Here is a 20,047-nt window from a genome sequence, read left to right on the forward strand (position 1 = left end):
TGGGCATCCGAGATGTAGGAGTATTTGTTTCCCCAGTAGTTTCAATTTTGATCCTTTTAGGTCAAACCGTTCTTGTCTGTGCCTCACATAAGGCAGGTCTATGGTCACCACCTCAAAGAGCATACACAGAGAAGTCCAAATTAAACAATCCCCCATCGTAAGTACACACTGATGGCCTAAGACACGAAACGAGCGGTTTGTGTGAGAAAGCGAACAGTATTTATATCGTTTTTACCTCTTGTACACCACTACGTCCGACTGATCCGAGGGCGCGCGTGCGTGTTTCCTGTGGTGTACAAGAGGTAAAAATTATATAAATACTGTTCGTTTTCTCACACAAACCGCTTGTTTCGTGTCTTAGGCCATCAATGTGTAGTTACGATGGGAGATTGTTTATTTTGGACTTCTCTGTGTATGCTCTTTGAGGTGGTGACCATAGACCTGCATTATGTGAGGCACAGACAAGAACGGTTTGACCTAAAAGGATCAAAATTAAACTACAGAGGAAACAAAAACTCCTACATCTCGGATGCCCATGAGGTAAGCTAAAACATATCAAAATTTTATTAAAATGTGAACTATACCTTTAAGACTTGATGTACGATATTTTAAATTGAGAAGGAACATCGCTGGATGCTTAAATTCAGGAGCATTTAACCTGATTATTTTGATGAAATTAATATAGACTAGTTGATGCTTACTGAAACAAATTACAATTTATTAAACAGTCCATTAAAGAGCATGTCACTATAATCAGATCAAATGAGCCATCCGTTTAATCTGAAGAGCTTCAAACTTGTAAGTTGTGTTCCAATGTGCTTTTCATCTCTTTATGGATGTGGTGAAACTACAAAGAGAGATGAGACAGAGGAGAGAAGAAGACTTGGCAGGATCTGGAAATCGGAAATGCTCCTCCAGATGCAAGGAGATTTTCTGTGAACGCCAGTGAAGAGATACGGGGTCGAAGAAATGGAAAACAGTGACCTAGAGAGGTCGCACACACTTAAAAGTACAAGCTAACAGACATATACGCACCAACATTGGAGTTCCCCAAGGGGCCTCATTGTCCACATCTTCACACGCCCCACACGGCTGCCATATGACCCGGCTCCTGATCTGCCCAGCACACAGCAGAGCTACTGAACACTGTCTTCATACAGACAGTGTTTGAGATTCCCAATAGGGCACGCTGTGATTCTAACTAAAGGCCTGCAATAATTTGCCGCATGAAACCACATTTCTAAGCTCAAGTCGCAGGATAAACATTCCTGCCAGCTGAATCGCATCATTTTTTATCACATCAGGCTAATAATCAGAATCATCTTCTGTCTGTAGAAGAAATATCTGATTTAAGCAAGTACATGTCAATTCCATGAATATCAAATAATGTGTTTTGTATTTAGGGATTATTTCATTAGGACAATCTAAAACATTTTTCCAGAAACAATGCTATGGCATTAAAATGGAAATTATATGAACATCTGAGTAAAAACATTTCTCTCTCTCTTAAAAAAAGTGTGAATATTTTGTCACACAATATGGGGTAAATTGTCACAATGAGAACCTGTCATTAAATAGTCAATTAAAGGCTTTCCAGTTACATTTAAACAGCCAAAAATTATGAAACATAACAAAAGGTAACCGTTTCGGTTAGTCAACAGTAATTCTTATTTTAAAAAATGTATAAAATGTGTTAACATCCAGCAATAAAAACATTTTTTTTATTGGACAATAAATGATTAAAGATCCTTGATCCTGATTTATATTATTATTATCCATTTAAGATATTTGAAATCAACAAAACTGCTTGAAGAGAAAACCAGCATATTTTGTAATTGGATTTTCGACTCAAAGCCCATGTGACAACTAGCCCCAGTCTGCACTATATATTGCATTCTATGTGCATCGACATCAGTGAGCAATGCTTTTTTCCTATAATGGTACATAAAACAATGTCAGATTTCTATAGTTTTAGATCACTCAGCCTTATCTACTGGACTAAACTTTTAATTTTAATAAATATTTTATAGAAATACTGTAATTAAAACAGCTTTCTGAAGAAAGCCCTATTCTGTAAGTGCAAATATTTCAGCAATTTCCCATCTTACCTGCCCTTAATGCACGTGTTAGGTCTAACAGGTTGTGCTGAATCTTTAACTCTTCCCTGCACCGCTGGGCTCTTCCCAGAGCACCTGAGAGATGTCCACCTGATCCCAGACGGATCCCTCACTGGACAGAACATTAGGAACCAGCCCATGCTGCTGCGCGCCTGAAGAGTCCAGGTCTCGAGAACACATCATGATAACTCTCCAGAAAACATACAAATAAAAAGCAAATAGATCCTCTACTTGAGAGAGTGAGCGAATGGAGGGATGGGCAGTTCCTGTGTTCTTCCCCTGAGAGTGTGGACGACCAGAGATTAATAATAGTGGAGACGCTTCCACAAAAATGTGAGGCTGTAAAAAAACTAACAGGGACAGGCTTTCACATTCTGTGCTTATGACATCACCCCTTTTTCTCTTCATCCTTTTCCTTCCTCGCGCTCATTCTTTCTCACATGTGCATGACAGGCCCTTGCTCCAGCCATCGGCGCGATCAGCATTCACGTACAAGCAGATATTATAGTTTTTCTCAGTCGCTTTGGTACATTTCTTAGATCAGAATTGATATTCTCAAAATTACCTGTTCAATTCTCACATCATTGTGTCACTAGTGCACATCGAAAAAGCAGTTTCTCGTTTCTTTGAACAAGTTGCATATGCTTTGGCACATCCATACAAATGATTATGTACAATTCTCTGATGTTTCCTACATTATCAGTTGCTTATGTCATGTTGATCAAAATGTATTATATAGGGTCTCTGTTGAATAGTCTCACCCCCCACAACATTTAGGCACACGCTTATGGCATAAGTCTTTACATGCAAAATGGTTGAACAAGTTATCATAATATGTCAAGAATATTTGACGTTCACATTTCTGGTTTAGCTTTTTTTCTCTGTGCTATGCTTTGCTGTCTTTTTTTCTTTCTGTATCGCAATGAGAGGTCTGTCAACAAATGACAGTGCAAACAGTAAAATCGTAAATGTGAATCTTGTCCAGTTTCCTGCAATCAAACTCACGCATACACTAAGATGTAACTTACAATTGACAATAATTGTCATCAAAACTTTAGCCATAGTTTCCATCAGAACATCCCTCCAGAGTAAACTGTTATATTGACAACATGACTAAACAATCTGACTGTCTTATCCGTACACAATGACACAAGGACTTGTCATTCTGATGGCACTGACATGTTCATTGACACAGATATTTACTTTTGAGAGATGAACTAAGGCTTTTGAGTAAGAGAGTGGCTTTTGCAGGTTATCCATGGTGTTTTGCTATTTGTACAAATAGTTTTGAGAAATGCACTTACTGTTTTGCAAACTGTGAGTTTGATTCGAGAAATGTACCAAAACGACTGAGAAAAACTGTAAAGCCAGGGAAATATTCAAAACATGTTTTATATGCATGTGCATCCATTTGCAAAGGTTAGATATTGCATATCTACCTACTGTTTTACCAAACTGTCTTTTTGACCTGAGTACATAACCGTTCGAAAGTTTGAGGTTAGTAATTAATACTTTTATAAAGGAAGGACACATTCAATTGATCAAAAGTGACAGTAAAGACATTTATAATATTACAGACGAGTTCTATCTCAAGTAAAAGCTGTTGTTTTGAAGTCAAAGAATCCTGGGGGGCAAAAAACCATCACAGGAATTAATTACATTTATTATGTAATCCTATTATCCAATTATGCCCCTTTTTTATAAGATGCAGAGTAAATCTCTGATGTCCCCAAAGTGTGTGTGTGAAGTTGTAGTTCAAAATACCCCAAAGATAATTTTTTGTAGCATTTTAAAATTGTCACTTTTTGAGGGTGAGCAAAAACATGTATCCCTTTAAATGCAAATGAGTTGCTGCTCCCTGCCCCCATTCAAAAAGAGAAGGGGGCTTCAAACTGGAGTCAGACAATGATGGAAAGACTCACAAAGAAGTGACAACGTGTAGAATGCAACCGGACGTTTCTGAATGGTTAGTCGATGAATTTATGTAGCTGATCTGGAGATACTATCTTCAAGCCATCGATTAGCATATTCTGTCATAATAATCTATAAACTCTTGTGTGGGAACTGTTATAAGATATGTTGTCATCTTGATTTTATGACATGCTATTGCATCTGTATTACAATACATGTGAAAAGACTATAGCCTCACCCACTTTGTTGCCTGGGGCAGACTTTATGTAAATTTTAGGGTTTGTGATGTCACCAACCCGGGGAGAAGCTTGTTGTAGTCCCTACCAGCCATTTGTTGTGATTTCTGTAAAAGAAAATATCTCATTTTGCATTGAAATTTAAGAGTCGTAACTTTGCAGATGCTGGTTATGCTCAAACAGCACAACGAAATAAAGTTAAAAAAGTAAAATGATAATCAAGGACCCCTTTAAAATATATTGAAATACATAAGAGAAAACAGTTATTTAATATTACCGTTTCTACTTCTTTCAAAAACATTTAGAAAATCTTACTGATCCTAAACTTTTGAAGGGTAGTGTAGGTGCATCGTGCACAAATACACCTATCCTGCTAATGTCGGGCTTTTATAACAGAATCCCATCAATTAAATTAATAACAAAAAAAATGCCTTTTTTTCTTTCTTTTTTTTTTGTATGTCTGTTGTTGGGCCTAGAGCCTGTAATAAAGTTGATATCATATACAATATACAAAACCGAATAAAACTTAGGTACAGACTGACATCAATGAACAATGATAACCACATTTAACATGGTCTAAAACCTTTGAATTATGTGTCACTTACATCAATAAAAATCTGATTATTATTCAAAGAAATCCTTTTTAAGCATCTAATGTTATAGTACCCAATAAAGTTACTCAACAACAGATGAGCAACTCCAATTTATTCGCCAACACTTGATGAGTTTTCATTATAACCCTGCATATACAGCACCCAACATAATGCATTATATGTAAGCACTGTATTACAGCCTCACCTCAACCAAACAAACAGTGTTTTTTTGCAGTGCTCTCAAATTGTGTAAGTGTGCGTGTGAAGCCTCGAGAATGCTAAAGGGGAATGAATCAATTACCTTTAGGCCTGTCAGACTTCCAACTTGTGTAGAAGAATGAAAGAGCATTAAGTGGAGACAGGAAGCGTGTTAGGTAATATACAGAGAGAGAGAGAGAGAGAGAGAGAGAGAGAGAGAGAGAGAGAGAGAGAGAGAGAGAGAGAGAGAGAGAGAGAGAGAGAGAGAGAGAGAGAGAGAGAGAGAGACTTTTTGACTTTTAAGGTCTCTTTATTACAAAAAAACTACTAAAAACAGATTAAACATATTTTTTTAAATAATGTTTAAAAAATATACATATACATATACACACACATATTCACACACTTTTGAGCATTGTTTAACACCCAATACATTTCTCAAATAAACATTTGCAAAACTTCTTCAGAGTCAACTTCACAAATACACTGATTCACTCCCCATTTATAATTGAACAGCTGCAGATTATTTGTCAATTTATAATAACTATATTCTATTTTAATACGGGATTTTATTAATCCCTTTAATATTAAAAGAACATCAGTTGGTCCTGTATCATTCATTTGACTTTTCCTTGATAACCATATAGCCATCTTAGCTTGTCCAAATAAAAAATTTAATAAAACATGACTCCTCATTTTACTTCTGCTGTATTTTGGCCCATAAATAAACATTTCAGGTGTAAATACCTCCCCCAGGATTTGACACCACTCTTCCATTTTAGCAATTAATAATTGTAATCTCACACAGTTAAAAAATAGATGGAAGACTGTTTCTTGCTAGAGAGAGAGAGAGAGAGAGAGAGATGAGAGAGAGAGAGAGAGAGAGAGAGAGAGAGAGAGAGAGAGAGAGAGAGAGAGAGAGAGAGAGAGAGAGAGAGAGAGAGAGAGAGAGAGAGAGAGAGAGAGAGAGAGAGAGAGAGACCATTTTCAGCAGCTGATGTTGAACGCTGAGCTGTAGTTCCTCTGAGGGATTGTAATTACAAATATTTGGCCTTTACTGGATACCATGTGCTTAGAAGCATGAAAGAGCAATCCTCTTCTCTCACACATACTTACACAAGTCTCATTTCTCCTGTGCCTTGACCCACTTTAAAGTTGCTTCTGAAAAATGCAGCGCGCGCTCTATGCGAGATCTATAGCCATATGCCGTTTGAAGGCCTCCTCTCACTACAAAAACACGTCTACAGGGATGTGATTGTGTCCCTGTGCTCTCTTTTCCTTGGTTCCTTTAACCTTATGAGACAGGACTAAATGGTTTGCTCTGCGTAACTTGCTTTTCTCTGAAACTCTTGGTCTTCAAAAGGGCAAGAGGACACGAAGCTGAACAGAATGCATGTGTGCATGCGTTGTGCTACTTTTCAAGTAGCTGATCAAAGCATTCCTACAGATGTGATTCATGAATGATGCTTTTCAGACTTCACCATTTCATTCATAACTGCAGGATGGCAACATGCCAAGAAGTCGCAAAAGAGGGAGATGTTTTTGTGCTATATCATTGTTGAAAAGACTGACAAGTTAGATTAAAATCTCCAACGGCCAAAACCTTTCAATGAGACAACTGTGATTAAATCTGAATAGATGTGGCATTAGTGTGTTAACACTTGACTGTGATCAAAAATAATTATAATGATGGTGAAATGATATAACTGATTCCTAGTTTCACATCTCACTTTTCACTACGTTCTCTTTCTCCTCTCATAATAATTCCAGCTCAAATCAATATTTCATGCAAATTTATATACTTATTTGGTAATAAATCTTTGCCATCACATTAATAATGCACATGCTTTACATATTCATAGACAGTAGCATGAGAAAGCCAGGGCATGTACTGTACAATGTAGGATGTTATTGTTTTATCATTGTTGGTGCACTGCAGAAAATCATATTCCTAAATAGTAGTGTTTGTTTTCCAGGAAAATATGAAAACCTTAACTTTAGAACAACAGATACATTTAGTGGAGAAACTTATTATTACAATACACCTTGAATATGTTGATATATATATATTGTAAAGAATAAAATAATAAAAATAAAAAATAAAAAATCATTTTTTTTGTTGTTGCTTATTTCATTGTCCTGAGACACTGTATTTTATTAGAAATATTCTGATTGAGACTGACATTTACTAGGTCGGCTTATTTCAAAAATTGGACACTGTACAGTAAATCATGTTGGAATTTCAAGAGCCATTGTTTTAAAGAGATTAAAATGAAAGAGGGTCTCACCTTAAAGCCAATGTCTCCTCGTTTACAGCAAAGGCAAGCCAGCATGAGGAAGATGAAGGTAAAGAGTCCAGAGAAAGACACAGCCACCACAGCCAGAGAGGACGACCAGGACAGCTCACTCAGTGGAGCGCCATCTGCAGGACAGATACAACATTACACAAACTAACTAACTGCTATCACAATACAGGATAAGGGAGTATGGAGACAAGTCATTTTTGTTTTCGATGGCTCTGATGCAGTGGTCTCGGACTACCGGTCACATAGTTGCAACATTATGCAAAGTTTCCAAAGTTTTTAGACACTGTATTTATAGACACCATTCACCTATTTAATCAAATCTCAATAGTTGTGAAATGTATATTTGTATTTAAATTAATTTCTAAAGGAAACACATAATCCTTTAATTAATACAAGGCCATAAAAACTGCATGCACAATAATTATACTACCATATAATTGCTGATTAAAGTAGTTGTACTTGGAATGTAGCATGTCACACAATAAGGCAATTTAAACAGGGTGGCAATATTGTAACTTTACAAAATGTAAAGTTACAAAATGTAACTTTGTAAGCTCACAATATCAGCATTTTAGCATTTTAACTCCCAGCAAAAATTATACATTTAATGATTACATTAAATCTGTAATATCTGTTTAAATAGTATGAGAAGCAAACATGACATTTTACTGATGGTTATTCTCAGGATTGCGATTGTGTTTAAGTCCATTTTTATGCTCTTCCTTCGCTCTTCCCTTGCTAACCATCATGTAAGTGAAGTCAGCAGTGATTACACTGTGTTTGGTTTCACTTCTTTGACATGTTCATAGATAACTAGTCTATTCTTGGGCGAAGGTTAAACATCTATTACATTTTCAATGACAGCCTACATTTTTCCTTGTTTTAGCCTAGACTTTGTTTGGACGGATATTAGATGTCTGTTTAAAGGTAATATACCATTCTGCTGTTTTCTCTCATTTTTTAAACTGTCTGATCTAATATTGCGATATGCAGGCCAGGGGCGCATATATTATTAAAGAAGTGCTAGAGCAAGCACATAAAGTAATAAATAGCATAATTAATTCATAATTCATATAAGGAATATGCAATCTAATTCATCATCTAGCACAACAATATAACACCAATACTGATTGTTATTGTCAGATGCCGTATTTGCTAGCTTTATTTATTTATTAGAATGGTAGGGTCTTATTTTCACTTCAAATTCAGCTTAGTAGTTGCCGTGGAAACTGGAAAGGATAGGATGAGTGTAAAATCTGCAGTTGGCTACAAAACGATCCATATTCTCTCAATCCATGAATCAATCTATCTATCTATCTATCTATCTATCTATCTATCTATCTATCTATCTATCTATCTATCTATCTATCTATCTATCTATCTATCTATCTATCTATCTATCTATCTATCTATCTATCTGTCCGTCCGTCCGTCCGTCCGTCCGTCCGTCCGTCCGTCCGTCCGTCCGTCCGTCTGTCTGTCTATCATCTCAAACAAGGCAAAAAAGCAGATCATAAAGATATGGATGAAGAGTGTCATTAGCGAGGTCTTCTAAAAATCATTCATCTATATTTCATTCTTTCTGGTGCTGGGAGGTTTTCTGGGTGCTGAAGCACTCACTGCAGCTGCATTACAATCAGAGTCAGGCGTAAATCATTAAGTTCAAACCAGCAGAGAGACACCAGAAATAAGGCTTAACCACTACTATAGAGATCCTGTACTAATGAATAGCAGTTGGGTTACATCTTTTGTGCTTGGTAAAGCAGGTAATCAAGAATGAATTTAAAAGCGACCCAGTCTCGTTCTAAGCATTAGCATATTTGTTTTGAAGGACAAATAACAGTGCTCAGTATGAATGCTAAAATTAGTATTCATGAATCAAGTCACATGCAGTGATAAAACACAGAAGGGTAGTGGCAAAAAACCTTTCAAGCATCCTTCATTGGAAAAGGTTATAGCGAAAAAATATAGTGACTCTGCTGTTACAGGGTGAAGAATAAAATGACACACCCATGAAAATGTAAAATAGTATGGACCACTTTGAATGTCCTCAAAATGTATTTTTACGTTTCACTACATTTGCGAGTATGTTTAAAAATATATATATTGTCAAACCTATACAACCACATACTCTTCCCAGTGAGATCAATGCTACTGATCCTGTCTTAATGAAGACACTGAGAGGACAATGAGAACAGATTTTACTAACTGATGGGCACACATATACTTCAAAACTGAAATCAGACTTTGTAACCTATTTTTACTTGACTTTTTTATCTTATCCCTGAATTAATTTGTTTTAAACTTGAACTACAGTACTATTAGTGGAGTTACAGCAACAAAACAGTAACATACGTTTAAATTTACATCAGCATAAATGTATACTGAATAACAGTTCTGGGTCCACTAATTCTTTCAATTCACGAGTTCACACTAACATCAAATTAAAAAGGGTAAAGATTATGCGTATTTGGCGTGCTGTTCGGGTGAGGGCTCCGGGCTCGGAATACTGTCCCGAACCCAGAGTTAGGTTTAATTATCTGAGTGTGCTCCACTTGTGTTTAATTAGGTTTAATAATTTGCACGTGCTCCTGTCGAAATTTGTCAATAAAAAAATCACTTTTATTCAGCAAGGATTCCCTTGAAATTTTAACAAAATTTCGTGAGGAGCACGTGCAGATTATTAAACCTAATTAAACACAAGTGGAGCATATCAAGCTAATCAACGATAAGAGGTGTGTATACAGCAGATTTACCTTCTTTTCATTTTAGCATCCCTCCACCACCCCATCTCCTCACTTGATTCTAACAAACACTTATTACATGTCAACACAATCTATAATATACTCCAGTCCAGTTCTAGAGTATCTCTATCACGGGGGGTACTCTGGGTTCCGGCCAAATTCCAAGCCCGGAGCCCTCCCCCGGACAGCACGCTAAATACGCATAAACTTTACTCTATTTAATTTGATGTAAGTGTGAACTCGTGAACTGACCAAAAATATAGGGCCCTATCAAACACCCGGCGCAACGCAAGTGTTTTTTTCTAGTTTCAAACCAACACAGTTATCGTTTTCACGTCCACTGCCACGTTGTTTAAATAGCAAATGCACTAACAACCATCTGTTTGCCCATCTTGGACATGCTGGTCTGAAAACAAGATGTGTTCAAGTGCATTGTTGGCGCGTTGCTATTTTGAAGTGACTGAAATTGAAATTGACTTTGTGTTATTTACAGTTTTTCTCAGTTGCTTTGGTACATTTCTCGAATCAAACTCACACTTTGCAAAACAGTAAGTGCATTTCTCAAAGCTATTTGTACAAATAGCAAAACACCATGGATAACCTGCAAACGCCCCTCTCTTACTCAAAATCCTTAGTTCATCTCTCAAAAGTAAATATCTGTGTCAATGAACATGTCAGTGCCATCAGAATGACAAGTCCTTGTGTCATTGTGTACGGATAAGACAGTCAGATTGTTTAGTCATGTTGTCAATATAACAGTTTACTCTGGAGGACTGTTCTGATGGAAACTATGGCTAAAGTTTTGATGACAATTATTGTCAATTGTAAGTTACATCTTAGTGTATGTTTGAGTTTGATTGCAGGAAACTGGACAAGATTCATATTTACGCTTTTACTGTTTGCACCGTCATTTGTTGACAGACCTCTCATCGCGATACAGAAAGAAAAAAAGACAGCACAGCATAGCACAGATAAAAAAAGCTAAACCAGAAATGTGAACGTCAAATGGAAATGTATAAATATTCTTGACATATTATGATAACTTGTTCAACCATTTTGCATGTAAAGACTTATGCCATAAGCGTGTGCCTAAATGTTGTGGGGGGTGAGACTATTCAACAGAGACCCTATATAATACATTTTGATCAACATGACATAAGCAACTGATAATGTAGGAAACATCAGAGAATTGTACATAATCATTTGTATGGATGTGCCAAAGCATATTCAACTTGTTCAATGAAACGAGAAACTGCTTTTTCGATGTGCACAAGTGACACAATGATGTGAGAATTGAACTGATAATTTTGAGAATATCAATTCTGATCTGAGAAATGTACCAAAGCAACTGAGAAAAACAGTAATGGACACGTTAGTAATATGCACTTATAGGCGGGTGCACAACACATGTACACTCTGCTCGTTACACACAGGGACGCGCAGCAGCACACAAACATTTTTAAATATGAAAAATAAAAGGATTAATCTCTGGAGAAGCGTTCTGTCTTTCCAGTTTGTAAATCCTACATATAAACAGCCAATTTGCCATGGTGCAAGCGCATCTGGTTTTTAAAGGGAATGGGGGATGAGACTCTGATTGGTTTATTGCACATTACCCCCAAAACACACCCGTGACTCATTAAGAGACTAGTACAACGCTTTTAGATCATGCGTCTGGCGTACTGTGTTTTTTAGTCATTGAAAGTGTATTCGGACACGACCTAAATGCACTTGCGCCATGTGCTTCAGACCATACACTCAAATCGCTAAAACAAGGCCCATGATGTTACAAAAGATTTATATTTTTAAAATAAAATAAAATAATTAAAATGTTCCATTCATCAAAAAATCCTGAAAACAATACATCATGGCTTCAAAAAAAACACTAAGCAGCACAGCTGTTTTCTACATTGATAATCAGAAATATTTATTGAACAGATTCAGTATATCAGAATGGTGTCTGAAGGATCATGTGACACTGAAGACTGGAGTAATGATGCTGAATATGCAGCTTTGCATCACATAAATACATTACATGATGCACTTTAAAACGATACTAAACTTGTGTTGAGAGGAAGCACAGTCGTCAAGAAGAAAGCAGATAAAAACAGCAATTTTCATGGGCAAGGAAAAGGCAGCTACTCCTCTCAGAAAACTAACAAATAAAATTACTTTTAGATGTATAATTGCTATTTGGAGCATTGGTATCGTTAAATGAGGGCTTATTAACACATTTTTGTCAAAACCTCAAAAATCAGTTTTTCTTACATCCACAACTTTTTTTCCTGCACAGGTCACATATTAAAATAGAAAACTGTAATTTTAAATAGTAATAATACTTCTCATATTACAGTTTTGCATTTCATCTGCATTTCTGATTAGAGACTTCTTACAATAACATCTTAGAAATCGTACATTTGAAAGGTAGTGTGCTTTGCTAAAGAATATGTGTGAACTTGATAGGAAGTGACTTCATATCCTCTAAAAATCATCTGGGTTCAAATTAATAGCAAAAATAGCTATTAGTTAAGTAAGTTCTGTGAAAAGCTTTAGCATTAATTGCAGATTGCTGATGACTGATATTTCCATAAAAATAATCATGCAAATGTGATCCAAGTGTCCAAATGCTTTTTGGGGCAATACAATAGTCTAACAGAAATGGGACGATAGCAAAGTGCTATTTAAAAGTACTACTGAATAATGACTGGTTACATAAGTAAGTGCATAAATCTGAAATGTGCAGAGCACAATACAAACCAGTGTACACTGAGAGAACACAATTTCAGACACCGAGTGAGTGCAACACAACAAAACCTACTGTATAGGGGAAGCAAAGTCAAGTATCAATAATGAATGATGCTTAAAAACCACAGACAGCTCATTTAATATCTAGATCTGGTTTCAGTGCTATTATAATCTAAAGACTTTTGTTGTACAGTAATTACAATCAGAACTAATGATTCTGCCTCGCTCTTACTCAGCCTGTACAATGATTAGATGTGTGAACTATATGCATGTCTGTCAGCATTCGCATTAATATAGTCACATTAGTCATGCAATACAAGCTATTTCTGAGATGACCGTCTAGTTATCTTCATCTTAGCACATTCCCTGAAACACATTGTCTGGATCCAGGCCGTCTTTTCAAAGTGCGACTGCCGCAGTGACTCATCGAGCCATTAAAGGGCTTTCAGATTCAGCTACTCTCGAAATGTGTTGTCTTTGTGGTTTGATTCGGCCCAATCAAACTCTCAATTTGCAATCAACTTTAGGCTGAAGTGTTTGCAAGAACTAACAGAGAATTCTCATCTTAAGAGTGTTTTATAGCTCACAAAGAACTCAGAAATAACAAGAATACAAAAAACAAAACATTTAAAGCAGCAATTGTCTGATTAAAGCACCTTGGAACCTTTATTTTTCAAGATAATCAGCTTGAAAGCAAAAAATAAACAGAAATCTAGTTAGCACATAAGACAGAGACATTTCACAATTGACCCAAGGACAACAGAAATACAGCCGTTGACATGCCTGCTTAGACTCAAACTTTAACTATATATAGTTTTCTGAAAACTTTATTTTGATAATTAGTGACAAAGGAACTTCATACAATATTTTTTTGTTGATTTCTTTAAAATAATACCTGACTAGTTTACTAAGGTCAATTTAACAAATAATCCAAAATGAGGTTTTTTTCAAATTAATATCTTATTCAGCAAAAACTAATTCAACGTATGACAGTGCATCCGCAATGTAACAGACAATTATTTGTTTCCTATAAATAATTTTCTTTTGAACTTTCTAATCAAATACAAAGATATAACAGAAAAATATTAAAATAATATTTTTTAACTGTTTTTACTGTTTTTGACCAAATAATTTCAGACTTGGTGAGTATAAGAGACTTATTTAAAAAATATTAACACAAATCTTACAAACCTAAAACTTTTGAATAATAGTATACATTACATTATATTTAATAACATTTTCACTGTAACATTAGTTCCCATGACGCGGAGATAGGTTTGTACATCAGTGACCCTATAGGACAAGCGGTTTGGAAAATGCATGGATGGATGATAGAAAGACTTCATTTCCCAATGGTACTGTCATTTACTAGCCTGACAAGCCAGACCCACATCAAGATGTTTGGTCTGGAAACTCACCATAGACAGGGCTCAATCCGAGGGGCTGGATAAACGGTTGTCTTTCAAACTCCCTCTGCACGCGATAGGATAGCGCTACACCAACCAGAGCAACGAAGGTGAAGCAGAGCTCGCTGATTGATTAAACATTCGCCGTATCAGGTCGGCAAAACTCCGAACACATCTTCCCTTTTTAAGAATGACTTCAGTGCCGTTCTTTTTTCTGTTCTCAGAGAAAAGCTTAACTCCAAGTCTTCCAGAGTCGCAGTCAAAGCTGATTCGAAAGACCGCCGCCGTTCGCCAGTTTCTGGGTTTACTAGACAACAGAAGCACGCAAACACAACTCGGCCGTCGTCATTATGGCCCCGCCCGCCGACTCTATACACGACGTGATTGGCCCGTCCAGATTGTGAGGAATACAGCTTAGAAGGGTATTGAGAGTTCCTAGACACTTGCGGGCAGATTAAATTTGCTGCCGCTAGGGAAGTCTAGATTTCTAGGCTAGTCATTTACCCCAAACTCTTCATAATTCGGCTAAAAACACGAAGCAGCTCACTGTTCCAGGTCTCCCCAGCCCAGCCTCTTTCTGTCATTCCAATTCAACATCCAGTGGGATCAAATCCATTTAAATTCTACCTCACAAATAGAAAAGAAACCTTCTTACATTTTGCACAACCCTGGCTCCCTAAGACAGCAACTAATGTTCTAGGAAAATACGAGCACGAATACAATGAGATACGTATGTCTGAAATTCTCTAGGCATTTCATTTCAAGAATAACAGAGTAAATGAATGTGAAAGAGTTTATTAAAAAGAACCAGGGACAGAACACTGTTTTAAGGGCAAACATTTTTATTATTATCAGTGAACATCTAGTGTTAAAAAGTAAAACGAAAAAGAAGTTCTGACTGCTGTTTTCTCTTTCCTCCAGAGGAGCTCTGGGGTTGGAACCCATTTTCAGTCAGCTAAGGCAGAGAGCAGGAGCAGATCTAATGACTAAATGATGAGGGATGGGTGGGGGTGAACCAGAGCAGAGCCACGAGATCTGGAGGAAACGTGTACCCTGTTCCCGCTGGGAAGCCACTTCAGCTTGACAAAAGAGCTCAAGCAGAACTTTTAATTTACAACAGTCAAAACAACAGCATTCAAGCAGATTCATTAAACTAAGCCCAAACTGTTAACCAATCATAAGGCTGGATATCGTTTTCATGGAGATGACTGACAGGGCATTTAAAAGGCACAGTCTCGTTTTTAGACAGGTCATGCACTTTCACTTATAACTAAAATGCCAGAACAGCAGTAATAGGCCTCTAGTCATGTCAGTACTCACACACAGACACACACACACACAAACACACACACACACACACACACGCACGCACGCACACACAGATTTTTCTCTGAGTGACAGGTCTGTTTGCTAAAATCAGACAGCGTGAACTGACATATGCCAAAGCACTTCTGGACTGAATTAAGAAGGCAAAGCCCCAACATATTTTATGGGGTGGCGATTCGTATGAATTTGTACAATGAACTTGTGCAATCCCTACATACAATTATTCACCAAAAAAAAAAATACTATATTATGTTTTCATTAATAGTTTAACCAGTTCGGTGTCATTGCTAAAGTGTAATTATATAACTATACTGAGTGAGTAATAATTGACTGAGGGTTAGTTGTAATGTAATTATGCATAATTTACTGTTATGACTATGGTAAGTACAGTACATGTAGTGTGTAAAAAGGCTATCGTAAAATAAAATATTACCAAAACATCTTTGCAAATTTACAAATACAAATTTAGAGTATTTTGGGTATAATGTCTAATTCTGGAGGTACTCCAGAGCTGTGTCCAAAATCACCCCATATCCCTAAATAGGTCACTATTTGAGTGGACAGTAGTGGTGTCTGAAACCATAGTGGACGTTATCCAGTGCACTTATTCGATCCTGACCAATGTACGCTCAACGGCTGGAGAATTTGTGCACTGTGACGGTTGTGTTGAGTGAATTCCCGCTTCTCGCCAGCATCTGAATCATCCTTTCATCCATTTTACAATCCGCTGGTCCAATGTGGCTACAGTGTAATATCACACAGGTATACATTCGTTTTATATTGATTAAAAGTTGTTTAATTTAGGTTTATACATAGTTTCCATGACATAATACAAGAAAGAACTTTCTTAGCTGCCAGTTTTCTAAGATCCAAATAATTATTAAGCAAGCACAGACAATACAAAAACAGCAGCCCTTCTGGCGCACTCGGTGTCTGAAGTCTCTCCCTCGTTTTCATTCACTCCTTTAAGTGAACTATATTAGTAGACTAACGTAGGGAATAGTAAATGAAGGTATAGAGGGCCAGGACTGGATGGACACAGCCCACGACCAGGATTGGGAACCCCTGAGCTACAGGAAGCAATTCAGTACTATTGCAGAAATAATAGTGTGATATAAAATTCTGCAAAGACAGTGCATCCGCTTAAACATTGTGCTGAGAGAACTTTCTAGATGACACACACTTATCCATACACTGCTACTCAGGTAGATTTAATGTACTGGCATTACTCACACCCCTCACTCGATTATCTCCAACAGCTTTGCGCAGTCAGCACAAAGCAGACAAAAAGCGAGAGATGAAAGACTAAAAATGAGGGATGGCAGAGGCTGAATGCCAAACATGCTCAGAGAAAAGAGAGAGAGACAGTCTGTTCAAACATGATCGAGCATTTAATCTAATAAGCTGAAGCCTAATATTGATGAAGAGACAGAATGTAAGAACAGAAGGTGAATAGAGGGACGGGTGGAGGGGTGGAGGGGTGGAGCTGGACCACGGCCCATGACAGACAAACTGGAAATGGACATAGACATAATGCACATATGGTCAAAGAGCTGCTCACTCTGTCAGACTGACCCCAAATACAGCCTGAGCGCACGAGAAACAGCACCCTGGAGACATCAGCACATCAGAGCAAACAAACTGCCTTCATCCAGAAAAAGATTAAGCTTTAAATGTGTCCTGAATCGGCAGCCATATTTGTGACGCTCCCAATCAGATCAGGTTTGCCACTTAGTTTCAGCATCTTTGTGGGGACTCTCCATCGACGTAATGGTTAATATACCGTACAAACTGTACATTCTATCCCCCTACACTGCCCCAAAACCTACCCATCACAGGAAACATTCTGCATTTTACTTTCTCAAAAAGAAAAAAAACTCATTCTGTATGATTTCTCAGCCTTTTAAAAAGTGGGGACCGCTGGCTGGTCCCCACAATGTAGGTGATCTCAGGTTTTACTATCCTTATGGGGACATTTGGTCCCCACAATGTAATATAAACAAGGATACACACACACACACACACACACACACACACACACACACACACACACACACACACACACACACACACACACACACACACACACACACACACACACACACACACACACACACACACACACACACACACACACACACACACACACACACACACACATAGCGTACTGTATATGCCCTTTATGACAACTAGTGGGTCACAGATTATATAGTCAAAGGAACAACAAGAACAAAAAAAAAAGCAATTCTAAAAAATTAAAAAATAAATTATGGCGGCAAGACTTTTATTTTCAAAGACGTGTGTGAAAACGATCGACTTTTCTGTCAAGTGCATTATAAGTAAAGCGCCTGAGAAAAACACATTGTCAGATGTTAAACTGTCCTTGCAACATCCTTAATGCAGAGTGTCGCTGTATGTCACTTCACTATATAAAGAGCAAATTTAATTACAAGCATGCAACCTCGTAGTAACAAGGATGAAATGACAAAAAAAAGTACAGTAACTGGTGCGTTGTGTTAGCTATATAAAGGATTAGCACACAGATATGATCAGGATCAGTTTTCATATGTTTGATGCATGTTAAGATTGTGTATTTACTATGATAACTGTAATTTCCATAACCTTAACCAAAAAACCCTTTATTTTTTTACTTTGTCTAGTTTGCTATATTTGTGATGACTGTGCAGTGGCTCAAACCAACATACTAACTCTATTGTACTAACAAAAAATAGTTTGGGGCTGCTATTTAATAGTCTTAATGTACTGTTCATTTATGAGTGTTAGTGAAATGTTGAGTAAAGAGGGATGGTACTTGTGTGTCATCCATTTTTGAGAAATATATTAGCTTTCTTCAAATTCCTAAAAAAGTGTGTCGTGGCTGAATGACCATAAGAAAATGTGGGTCCCATGGCCAACCCATAATACTCACTCATTGGTATCTATCTATTAAAGCAATATGCACTATGTAGGATATTTACAGTAAAATATCCAAAAACCACCAGGCCAGTGTATATTTTGTTTAGTTGAGTTCTTACAATATCCTAAATGTTGCCAACTATTTGTAAATTTTGAGAAAATTACTGTTTTAACCAAGGAGCCGGGACGTCTGAGGGAGTCGCCTGTCAATTGCATCAAATCTCGGTTTTATTTGGCAGAAGCGCTTTACTCTTAGCAGTGTGAAAATGTGTCACAGCAGCCGTTGAGCAAACGCACAGAATAACGTCAAACATTTATTTTAAGCACACTTAAATGTATCTAATATGATAAACAGAGCTCCGTTACCTCATACTCATGGCCGGAAAAGTGTAAATGGGCCGGCGACTGTGTCCCGTCATAATAAATTCACCTGCTCGTGAGTCCAGCGGCCTTGCTCAGCTGCCTCAACACTTGGTCCTGCTCTGCTTCATACTACAGTAACGTTACACTTTTGTTTCCGGAGGTCAGACACTAGGTCCGCCTTCTCTATGACATCATGCATGTTGTTAAAGATGGCCAACGATGATCGATCGGGAAGAATCACATTAGTCCAAGGAATCCAAGAAGAGTTAAAGCCGCATAATATTTGGTCTGAACCTGGCATTAGCTGTGCTACAACACTGAAAAGGGTCTACTGCATTTATTTGATACAATTTTATTTCGGTGATGGCAAAGCCAACATTTCAGCATCATTCCTCTAGTCTTCATTGTTGCATGATCCTAAAATCATTCTAATATGTTGATTTGCTGATGCTTCTTATTATTGTATTATTATTGTATGAATACTAAGTTTAGAAGAACATGTATTTTATTTTTTCTGTCCCTTTTCATCATTTGAACGTGTCTTTAGTGAATACAAGTATTAATTTATGTATTTCTCCATAAAACGTATAAATTATATATATAATTCAACCAATCACATGGCAGTTGCTTCATTGCATTTAGGGGTGTGGTCCTTGTCAGGACAATCTCCTGAACGCCAAACTGAATGTCAGAATGGGAAAGAAAGGTGATTTATTGGCATGGTTGTTGATGCCAGACGGCCCGGTCTGAGTATTTCACAATCTGCTCAGTTACTGGGATTTTCATGCACAACCATTCCTAGGGTTTACAAAGAATGGTGTGAAAAGGGAAAAACATCCAGTATGCGGCAGTCCTGTGGGCAAAAATGCCTTGTTGATGCTAGAGGTCAGAGGAGAATGGGCCGACTGATTCAAGCTGATAGAAGAGCAACTTTGACTGAAATAACCACTCGTTACAACCGAGGTATGCAGCAAAGCATTTGTGAAGCCACAACACACACAACCTAGAGGCGGATGGGCTACAATAGCAGAAGACCCCACCAGGTACCACTCATCTCCACTACAAATAGGAAAAAGAGGCTACAATTTGCACAAGTTCACCAAAATTGGACAGTTGAAGACTGGAAAAATGTTGCCTAGTCTGATGAGTCTCGATTTCTGTTGAGACATTCAGATGGTAGAGTCAG

General features: G+C 37.3%; 1 protein-coding gene across 2 annotated transcripts in view; it reads right to left on the minus strand.

Annotated features, from left to right (window-relative positions):
• aatkb (apoptosis-associated tyrosine kinase b) overlaps nucleotides 1-20,047 on the minus strand; it is a 63,768-nt gene that overhangs the window by 22,699 nt on the left and 21,022 nt on the right. The window contains exon 2 of one of the 2 annotated variants that reach the window (XM_067430435.1): nucleotides 7,344-7,477. In XM_067430435.1, the coding sequence (XP_067286536.1) occupies nucleotides 7,344-7,477 (134 nt within the window). Of the gene's footprint in view, nucleotides 1-2,108; nucleotides 2,405-7,343; nucleotides 7,478-20,047 lie in introns of those variants that run through there. The other variant, XM_067430436.1, reaches the window with a different exon arrangement.

Source organism: Pseudorasbora parva, chromosome 21 (assembly GCF_024679245.1).
Source record: "Pseudorasbora parva isolate DD20220531a chromosome 21, ASM2467924v1, whole genome shotgun sequence".
Lineage (NCBI taxonomy): Eukaryota > Metazoa > Chordata > Actinopteri > Cypriniformes > Gobionidae > Pseudorasbora > Pseudorasbora parva.